The sequence below is a fragment of the Morone saxatilis genome, unplaced genomic scaffold, assembly GCF_004916995.1.
Source record: "Morone saxatilis isolate NCDOM2014 unplaced genomic scaffold, NCSU_SB_2.0 Contig10, whole genome shotgun sequence".
NCBI classification, from domain to species: domain Eukaryota; kingdom Metazoa; phylum Chordata; class Actinopteri; family Moronidae; genus Morone; species Morone saxatilis.
Window position 1 is genome coordinate 18,821,975 of NW_023339652.1, and position 10,904 is coordinate 18,832,878.

Below are 10,904 nucleotides of genomic sequence, written 5' to 3' on the forward strand. Positions count from 1 at the left end.
TATCTGTAAGCCATAATCATCAAAATTACAAGAAATACAGGCTTGAAAGATTTCACTTTATGTGTAATGAAACTATATAATATTCACTTTCTGAAATGATTGACAAAATTTTTTGAGCTACCTGTATGTGTGATTGTCAGCACACAGCATTGGAGGGGCAGGGCGAGGAGGAGATTGTCCACGTTAGTAAATCGCAAATGCCGTCGGTCTGATTGTACATCTGTTTTTGCCTCCTACATATTAAGTACTTTCAATACCATTGAATGTATAACAGAGATTGTATCGTTTTAAACACCCAAGTATGTTTGCACACATGACTTTCCTCCACAACTTTGGTGTACTCAGTACTAAAATAGGGGGTCTACTTACATAAGAAGAGTCAAACTCGCTGCCAAAAGGGTGGATCTTAACTGCAACAAAGAAGAAAGAGATACAGTTAGGAGACAGAGACAACAGCATGCTTACTATAACCAAGGTTCAAGGTTACTTTATTTGTACCCAAAGGTAGCTTTGGTTTGCAGTAAAAGACAGGGCAACAACTCAGAAAATAGAACAGAATACCATAATACAAACGTTTAAAATTGAGCTGGTTATCCACTGTACCTGTCTGCTGTACAGGGATTTTGGGTTAAGCTGTGACTCACCAAGCAGCCTACTACACCATTTAACAATCTGATTCAGGGAGTTTCTGTTCTTAAAGAAAAGGTTTCCAAACAATGACACAAAAGAAAAAGAACTGATTCAATAAAAGCACAACAAAAGCACAATAAAACAAGGTCATGATGGTTGTGTCGATGTGGAAATAGGACAGTTTCCTGAAACAAAACAAACGCTGGTGCCAAGATATTTGTGCAATTGCACACATTCCATTGTCTGACTCTTGATGGATGTGACTCCGTGTATGTGGGCATGTTTTCTAAAATAAATTATCATGTCTTTTTTTGGGGGGCTTTTATTGCCTTTATGATAGAGACAGGAAAGGGGGGCAGAGAGAGGGGATGACACGCCAGCAAAGGGCCGCAGGTCGGATTCCAAACCCTGGGGCCGCATCAAGGGACTCGGTACATGGGTCGCCAGCTCTACCCACTGAGCTAACCAGGCGCCCCGATGTCTTTTTGTTTTTGATATGTTTAATTGAAGATAGAAGCATTTCACAAAGTCATTGTTGACTGGTCTCATGCTCTGCTTTTTGCTCTCATTGTCCTGGAGTCGACTAACAACAACAGAGTCATCTGCATACTATAAAATGGTTCTGTTTTCCCACCTGCTTTGACACATATTTGTGTAGAGGATAAATAACAGGGGTGAAAGCACACATCCTTGTGGGGAGCCAGTGGAGGAGAAAACTCGATCCAAACAGAGTTCCATTTACCCTCACTCTCTGTGTCATTTTCTTTTTTCTTTGTGTTGGTTAAAAAGTCCAGATCCAGCAAACTGCATGGGATCAAGTGCATGCTCAGTTTTTCTTAAAATTTCTGTCTTCTTGTGATTGGAGCAAAACAAAATATAGTTTGACTGGTTACTTTATAGATTTTACCAATAAGAATATATTTCATCTGGCGTATTAGCATCTCATTATCCAGTTTTTAGGGCAATAAAATATTTGATGTTTTCTTGTAAACAAATACAGTCTGTGTTTGCATTCAGTTTCTCACCAAAACCAACTGTGTGTATCTCTTAGATCTTAAGAAGGTGCTGAATGTGTATCACATCACCCGCGTGTGCGTGCACAGACGTCATTTCGTGCATGCACAACATTTTTTAGCATCTATAAAACTAATCAGAACTGTAAAAGATATGAAAGATATTACAAGTGCGATATGAATTACAATGAGTTGGAATGATCATTTTTGCATCAGAACTTTAAATATCTATTACAATTGTGATGATGTGACATTTGTTGCAGTCTATACCAAACAAACACGATTTGTAGGCCAGGGCATCTCTGTGGAACTACAGTACTTCTTTATAAATGCTGTCTGTCACACATTATACCTTTCTCAAACAATTGTACCTTCTATGATTTGGATTTTGCACTTGGAGATACTGTGATTTCAATAATATTCAGATTAATTGTGTAGCCCTAATCCTTATGTGAATCATTTCACCTTAATTTTAATGACAGTATGAACATTATTGATTAATATTATTCTGCCTTTCTTCATCATAGTGTTGTCAATATTGGTTCATTATGGGTAATCTCCCAAGCGAAGGCTGCAGTCCACACAGAAACTATGCTGAGAGTAAATTCAAGAACCCTTTAAAGTTCAGCAAAGTCTGATCATTGGTATTCATCCATACATTAAGGAAAGTGTGTGAAAGTTTGGGCCAGCAAGGAGCCTGGAGACTAGAGTCTGATGGTTTGGTATGTTTTTTTAGACCGATAACACAACCAATTATTGAAGGGGAAGTTCACCGATTACCAATATGTCTGCAGAAACATCACACATCAGGAACAACCATTTAAACTTGGGATCTAGATTGGACAGAAAACATTTGTGGCAACATTTCTTTAGAAGGAGATGGATTAGGTTCCTGTAAGATAGCTAGCTGGCTTTGGCTATTACAAAGCAATTATAGTGATTGCACCAGCATGAAAAAAGATGGAAAACAGGAGTGTGGACCCTGACCTGTGCTCTGGGTTTTCCTTTGATGACAAGATATTGTCACTGGTTGTGAGGGTCAGTCTACTTTGTTCAGGCTTTTCTTAAGTTACATGTAACTTAATATAAGTTCACATAAGTTGGGTAGCTAGTGCTAGCTATTGAACTGCAGGCTAGTGGTCGACCAGTATGGACTTTTCTATGGCTAATGCCGATATTTAGAGATTAGTGCGGCCAATGTCAAATGCCAAAACAGAAACAAAGTTCAGTCATGTACGATTCCATTATTCCATGCACATTGAACTAGGGTTGAGGGATAAAACGATCTTGGTAAAAGACTGCAATAGAAATTGTGTTCATAACAATGATAAACTCTGCAATTTTTTTCTCAATATGAATAGATCTAACACCCCATTCACATAGGCCGCCTGAGCAGCGTGTGGCGACTCTGGCACATGGTGGCGCCACGCACTACTCAGGCAGCTGAATGGGGTGTAACAGCCTATGACGTAGCAGATATGGCCAATTGGCTTGCATGTCAAAGTACACGCCCATTTCCTACAGCAAAGCATTGTTTCAGCTACAGGTGAAGAAAGTGAATGTTAAAGTGGATGTTCTCTAGAAATGGGACTGAAACTGACTTTAGGATATACTTTACTGGAGTCAATGGTGACTACATCAGATTTCCACACAGTCTGCATCCTGCTCAGAGTTCAGTTATAAAATCCCAGCACACCATGGAGTGTCTCCACCGCTGTCAGCGGAAGAGTCACTCAGTGGATGGCAGCAGAAGAGGTTCTATCACCATCTGGTTCACACGTGTTTTAGTCGATTTCACTGCAGTAGCAACAGTCAGCACCAGAGCAAACACAGGGTTACCACTCAATTAAAAACTGTTTCCAGGCCTTTCCAGGACATTTGCTGGATTTTTTCTTGACAATACAGAGTATGCTCACAAACGGTGGCAGCCATCAGCTGCTCATCATCTTAAGGACACTGCCCATATGGTGCGCGGCTTGGGGTTCCTCACCAAAGCTCTTTTTTTTTTTTTTTTTTTTCCCCCACACTCAGTTTCTTTTTAACGAAAATTAATTTGGCTACAGAACAGCGCTACAAAAGACAATTTCAAATTTTCAGCTTATTTCAGGATATTTGGTCATTTTAACCCATTTCCAAGTGTTTCCATGACTGGAAAACTAGTCTCTATATTTTCCAGGTTTCCAGGATGCATGGGACTGGAGTCACTCAGGATCTTCTTGACTGATGGTTTTAATCATAGACTTTTCCAGGGCAGCCCTATTTCCATTTAATGTTTACATTAACATATCACATAGAATAACATAAACTATAAATTTAACTCTGGTTTGATAAGCCTTCAGTCATTATCAGGATACTTTTCAAACAGGCAGCATTATGAAATTACATGGTGATAAATATCCACATGTAAAAAAATGTTATTGTGATCATATTTTTTTCCGTATCTCCAAGCCCTACGTTACAATCTAATATAGATGTTTATCTTTGCTGGTAACATGTTGCATTAGGTGGAATTTTATTACCGTAATTGATGTAATAGAAAAATACATCAGGTTATACTGCAGATTTCAGAACACAACTGGTGATCTACACATTACAAATGAATATATATTAAAAAAAGATCCAGTGTGTAGGAGTTAGTGAAGTTTCAGATTGCAACCAACTGAATACCACTCACCTCACCCTGCCAACAAAGTGTGTAGGAAAACCTGCTCCCTCTGAGGATAAAAATGGCTCATTGAAGTAACGAAAACAAAATGATTCTTATTTTCAAGTGAGGATACATATACTAATGTTATACTGCTATTTATGTATTATATTCCATTTCTTACAATAGAAATGTTGGACACTGGACCTTTAACACTAGCCAGTAGTGAAAGTAGTTGGAGTAGTGACAGTTCCATTAGAATATGGTAACAGGCTTGTTGCAATTGTTTTCTTTTGGCATTAGTGCAGAAAAACAAAAACATGCTGTGTATCTCCCCAAGCTTGAAAAAAGAAAAGAATTGGGTTTTTTTGCCATGAGGGTGTGTTCAGGCTCTGTGTACATAAGGCACACACTTTCAATTACTGTCCATCAATGGCTGTATAGGGGATGTCAAATTGTTTAAAAAAAAACAAACAAACAAACCAAAGACAAACCATCATGCCAAACAGGGATCCAATTTTACTAAACACTGGTTTAAATCTCTGGTAGCAGCGCTATTTTACACTCTATCGGGATAAAAAAACTAAACAGAAATGATCCATCTTGATATATTAAGTGAGACAGATTTGAACAAGCTGAGCTACTTACTGACTCCATCAACCTCCGAGGATCCAGAGCCCCTCATCCTCAGGTACATGAGGCCCAGCAGCAGAAAGAAGAGGCATGCTGCCGTGAGCAGGAACATGGACAGGTAATGAGCGCTGAAGCTACCAGAGGAGGCCACCTCTTCCCTTTTGAACTGCTGGAGTAGCTCATCCTCCGGGACAGACAGCTTCTGCTTCAGCACTGCCTGGCTGTATGAGTGGTTGGGGGCGGTGTGATTGGAGTGGTTGCCCCTGTAGGTCTGGGACAAGCTGCTGTAGTTGGAGAAGCGCGGTCTCAACCCAATGCTGAACCTGCTGGTGCTGCTGCTTCTGGAGGCTCCGTGATCCCCGTCGACGTGGTTGTTTTTGCCGGCCTCTCCTCCATGGTTCTCGGCGAGGGACAAGTAGATGGACTTCTTGGGAAAGTTGTGGCTCCGCAAGCCTCCCGATGAGTCCGATTCCCTTCTCTTTATCTCGTCTCCCTCGCCCTCCTCCCTCCTCCTTCCCACCATGTTTATACTCTCAGGCTGGTTTGCGTCTCTGGCTGCCTCTCCCGTCAGAGACCCTCGGCCGACTCCGTAGGAAGGGAACGCCGCCGTTTTCGGGTGGCTCTGTCTCGGCTCAAATCTATCCCGTTGTCGGTCTCCGGCACCAAGGCCGCCAACCTCCTCCTCGTCAGAGTCTGAGTAATCCCCGGCTAGCTTGCTAGCGTTGAAGTGAGACGCCCCGCAACCATTTAAAGAGCGAGACCTCTTCTCTGTTTCCCCCTCAAAGTCGTCCTCGTCCCCCGATTCGTCGTAATCCTTCCCTTCCGCCTCGGGGCTGGATCTGGCACTAACTCCCCAACCCAGCGAGACACTTCTCTGTCCGTCCGGATCAGGGGAAGAATTGTTGCTGTTCAGCGCCCTCGCAGCGCAATACGGACTCTTGATAGCCACCCTCGTTGTTGTAATGTGTCTTATCTTAGATTGTTGTTGGAAACTAGAGCTTCGTTCCGTCCTGCCACTGTGATTGAGGCCCTTTCTTTTCAATGGAGTTTCAGCGTCAGACTCGTCGGAGCTGAAGCCGAGGACGGAGGACTTCCGGCCCGGTCTCCTGCTAGAGCTCAGGTGCGTGACGTCATGGCTGGCTGGCCTGGATCCCGCCGTGTTGCCGCCGCCAGTGCTGCTGTTGATGGCCCCGCCGCTACGGGTTTTTCCCGCTCTGGAGCCCCGCTGCTGTTGCTCTTCACGAAGCTTCTTCAATTTCTTCAAATATACCGGACGAGTGTTCTCGGTTACCGGGCCTGGAGTGAAACCAAAGCGCTTTAATTCGGAGAAAAGCTCCTCATCCGTTAACTGCGTTGACGCCATCTTGGACAAAACTCTCGGAGAAGGTTGTGAAGCGGAAATTACGTAAGGGTCAAGTGGCAGCTGGGTTGCGTTCAAAATCAACTGCAGGCTGTTTATAAATAATAACGCTCAAATTGTTAGTTATGAGGAATTTCTTACCTATCTATTACATATAACGAAAATAAAAAGGTAATCAATGCTGTTCCTATTGTGATTCTATAGTTGACTACTCTGAACAACAAGAGTTAGGCCTACAAAAATCAGAAATGTCATTCTCTGTAAATGGTATAGATATTCAAAACCATAAATGTTTCAATAAACATATATGTAATTATTTCTACAGCACAAGGAGGATTACTCCACATGGTTTTTGTTTGTGTAGGACTATTTTTTGTATAAGATTCAGTGAAAATCCTGACTTTTTCCATACACCGTCAAGTTGTTATTCCCAACCAATTACGAGAAGTACATTACAAATTTGTGCATATATATCTCACTAAAACTTACATTGCAAGATTTACAGATGTCCCCAATAAATGTGATTTTTGTATACATGAAGAAGACACAATAAAACATGTTTTTTAAAATGTATATTCAAAACAGCAGTGTTCTGCAGAAATGGAAGGATTATTTCCCTAATCAAACTAATTAAGTTGGAAGCTGAGGATATAATTTTATATATTATGAAATAAGTAATTTCCCATGTTGAATTCTCCCATTGAATTATTTGGAAGTCATGTTGAGTGTGTTAAAAAATAAAATAAAAATGATCAATTTAATCATTACTAGTTACTTACTACTTACTTTGAATCACTAGCTACACATTTTGATTAGGAGTTACTCATTAATTAATGGTCCACTAGCAGTTCCTGATACCTCATATGTGCCTTGTAACTTCTTAAAAAGGTTTGTCCTTTTTTGTAAAATGTTAACATTCATTCATCCTGTTGTTTTTCCATTTAATGGACTGCTGGGAAAATACCACAGCAGCAATAGGAATATTAAAGTGAATTGGGACTGTACACCAAAGAAGTCAAACACAGTGTTGTCATGTTACTTCTCTTGGTAGATGCCTGTGCAGTAGTGCCACTATCTCCATTTTTACATATTGTCCTGAATGACACTGACTGATGTTGCCAGTATTTCCACGAGGGTGAAACATACTCCACAGAAGTAGGAAACATCACCATCATGAAGCAGTTCAATGTTATTAATCTCATGTCAGAGGGTAATGCAATCAAATGTTTCATTGCTTCATCCTGATCCAGATACGTGCACTACTGTACTTTACATATTTTGGAAAGCCTGTTGAAGTTTGGTGCTTGAAGGGAATTAATACCTATCATCACAGTTAGAAGAAGAAGAAGATATACTTTATTAATCCCCGAGGGGAAATGGTTTTTTTTCACTCGTTTTTTTTTTTTTTTTTATATACACACACACAGGCTGAATACACATTTCAATGCCACTTGTGGACATGCAGACAGGAGAAGAGAAATGTGGAGTGATGGGCTGCAACGTCAAACGCGCCCCATGAGCACTTGCGGATTAGGTGCACCTCGGCAGTGCACAGTGAGGTGAAACTGGCACCTCTCCAGCTTTACCAGTCCACACTCCGTATTTTGTGGTCTGTGGCACTTGAGCCAGCGATAACATAGCGGTGTGTATTTCTGCATTCAGTCATTTTCATAAAGCTCCGAAATTTGAAAGGAAATGGTGCTCTACCAAGCTTGTAGAATCAAATTCAATCTGGCTAAGATAGGTCTTTAAACATATAGAAAGGCCCTCTGTAATGCCATAGCAGCCTGTTATTCTGCTAATAGAAGAAAATAAGAACAACCACAGGATTGTTTTCAGCACTGTAGCCAGACTGACAGTCACCACTCTATTGAGGCAGTAGCATTAGGTAACTTATAAATAAGTCTTGTCATTATTTGCTGAAACTTTCACCGTGTCCTGACAGTAGTGCATGAGACAGATAATCTGTGAAAAAAATCAGGTTCCTGTCAGAATATAGTTAAAGTTTCAGCAAATATGACAAAAAAGTTACCTGCTGCAGCTTTAAGTATTTAATATTTTAAAGCCTGATGGTATGTGGACTACACTCCTTTAGAGAATAGGATAAAATCTGTGAGGTTTGCAAAAAATAAAAAAGCTCAGGACTGTGAGACAAAATGTATAATACTGATAATAAACGCATTTGTTTCTAATCCTGTGACAAAAAATGTAAATAGAAATAAAATATATTCCAAAACTCCAACAAAAACAAAAAATGGTCTTAAAAACATATCTCCTATACTTTTTTAAGCTGAAAACTATGGCAATCTTTATTTCTACATGATTGTGATAGCTTTATACAACAGAGTTTACAGCAGTTGAAGAGCAAAAAGAGAACAGCAATTAATCAACCAAACACAAAGACCTATCTGCTGTTAATCCAGTGCAAAACCAAGAGTCAATTTCATATCATTTGAGACACATACAACTGTTGTTTGAAAATAAAACAGATTGCATGTGGTCTTTTTATTAAATCATTTCTTAAGAACAGTTAGTTAATCCCTTGATAATATTTATCCATATCTTGATACACTGATACATATAAAGCCCAGATTTGACTCTTCACTAACTTCAGTACTACTCATTTTAGTGTTTCAGCTCTAAATCCCAAAAACTGTACACTACAACATAAAAATATGTACAATCACAGATCTGAATATACCCAGGCATGCACTTTAACTTCATTAAACTCAATGCGTGTCCTCTTGCTATTGTACACCATTAAAGCTGCAGTTGGTAACCTTTTTAAAAATTATTTAAAAAACTTTTTGTATTATTTACTTAAACTTTCACTATATCCAGACAGTAGTTCTTGACAGATAATTCTCCTAGTGTTGGCATTTACCAGAATCCCCAGAGCCTGAAAACAACCAATCAGAGCTGAGAAATATAGTTGATTGTTGAGTCTCATTCCCAGGAATCAAAGCGTTTGTATTTGACAACCTGGGAATGACACTCATCAGTTATCTTCAAGCCACTTACCCAAAGCATCTAGCTTTCTTGGCTCTGATTTGTTGTTTGCGGTCAGGCCCTGTGGATTCTTTTTTACAGACAGGACACAGTGAAAATTTCAGGCAATATGACAAAAAGTTATTTTTTATAAAAGTAACCTACTGTAGTTTTAACAGACAGCAGTGATATTTTGAAGGGAAGCACACAGATCAAATATAAACTACAAAATGTTGACCACACTGAAAACATTCAACAATAAGTTCCATTTGAAAATAAATGAGTGGAATGATAGAGCCGAAGAGATACTATTGGAAAAAAATACTTAAGTCCATACAATACACAAGTCCATGGCTCATTTCCACAGCTCAGTGCAGCAAACTGGTAAAGCTGGGCAATATCACAACAATATATACAGTACACAATAAAATACCTCAGTATTTCAAAGGATACGGCTGGTAAGATACTTATCGATCAAAACCAAGCCTGATATATGCGATTTCTCTGTGTCATAGAGCTCTATTGTAGTTTATTTTGAATCAATCTCACTAACATTGTCCTGCCAGAAATACTCACTAGAACACCAGGAGTGGATCTGCCACTGAAAATAAATAAATGTCTAACTGGGACCAAAAACACAGGATGAGCTGCAATTAGGCCAGGTGGGGGTGCTAGTAGGCTCTGTAGCAAATCATGTACTGTACTTTTAACTCACTGAGTTGGATTCTAATAGGATGAGTACATTTTGGTTTCAGAATTGACTTTATATAGATCTAATTAACTTAATACAAAAGCAAAAGATCAGCTACAAAAATTTGTTTGGTAAATAAACAGAAGCACACAGTACAGCTACCCGTAAACACAGTTTACCAAGCAAAACAGTTTCCCTCCCTAAAATCTCAATTTTGGTGAACTTCAGGACAGCAACACTCACTAAACAAACACAGCACAGTCTGTTAGAGCTGAATAAAGCAGTGTGAAGTGCTACTGCAGCTTTCAGTGCTTCTTCATAGAGTCAAGGACACGCAGGATGTGTAGGAAGAGGTTGACGATGTCCAGGTAGAGGTTGATGGAGGCCAGGATGTGCTCCTCAGGGGAGAGCTGCTTCATCAGCAGGTTGGTGTCATAGATGATGAAACCACAGAAGACCAGAGCCCCGGCTCCAGCCAGGACCAGCTCTGTGCTGTCACTGTTGAAGAAGAACTGCAGAGAGACCAGAAGAGGGGCTGAAGGCTTCACATTACTTTTGTGTGTTGTGTGAGAGATGCGAGCAATGTGTGGTAAAAGATTTTGAGTATCAGAGTTTTTCAATAAATGGCCACATATGTAGCATGTGATATTTTGACAACCCTGTTACACAGACATAGTGGGGAGGTCTGCAAGTTAACACTGTCAGGCACTGTCAGGCAGTTCCACTTACCCTCATGAAGCTTGCAATAATGAGGATCCACAGGCAGGCGAACAGTCTGTAAGGACAGAACAGATCAGATACAAGTCTGATGGTTGCTCCCTCTTGAGGAGGAATACAGCAGCCTTAGGGGGGGGGCACAGTAGTCTACCCACACCACAACAGCTTAAAAGTAAAAACATATAAGCACTAGATCAAATAACAAAGTTCGTCCAGCTCAACGCACCA

The 10,904-nt window shown here is 40.2% G+C and overlaps 2 protein-coding genes across 2 annotated transcripts in view; both read right to left on the reverse strand.

Moving 5' to 3' along the window:
* lemd3 (LEM domain containing 3) overlaps positions 1 to 6,300 on the reverse strand; it is a gene marked incomplete in the record, with an annotated part of 18,469 nt that extends 12,169 nt beyond the window's left edge. Inside the window, 2 exon segments of the mRNA XM_035674965.1 lie at positions 370 to 410; positions 4,936 to 6,300. Coding sequence (XP_035530858.1) covers positions 370 to 410; positions 4,936 to 6,283 — 1,389 coding nt within the window.
* Positions 6,301 to 8,403: 2,103 nt separating this feature from the next.
* tmbim4 (transmembrane BAX inhibitor motif containing 4) overlaps positions 8,404 to 10,904 on the reverse strand; it is a 7,479-nt gene continuing 4,978 nt past the window's right edge. The window contains exons 6-7 of the mRNA XM_035675105.1: positions 10,689 to 10,734; positions 8,404 to 10,471 (exon numbers count right to left, since the gene is read on the reverse strand). Of these exons, the coding sequence (XP_035530998.1) occupies positions 10,265 to 10,471; positions 10,689 to 10,734 (253 nt within the window). The 3' untranslated portion in view covers positions 8,404 to 10,264. The remainder of the gene's footprint in view (positions 10,472 to 10,688; positions 10,735 to 10,904) is intronic.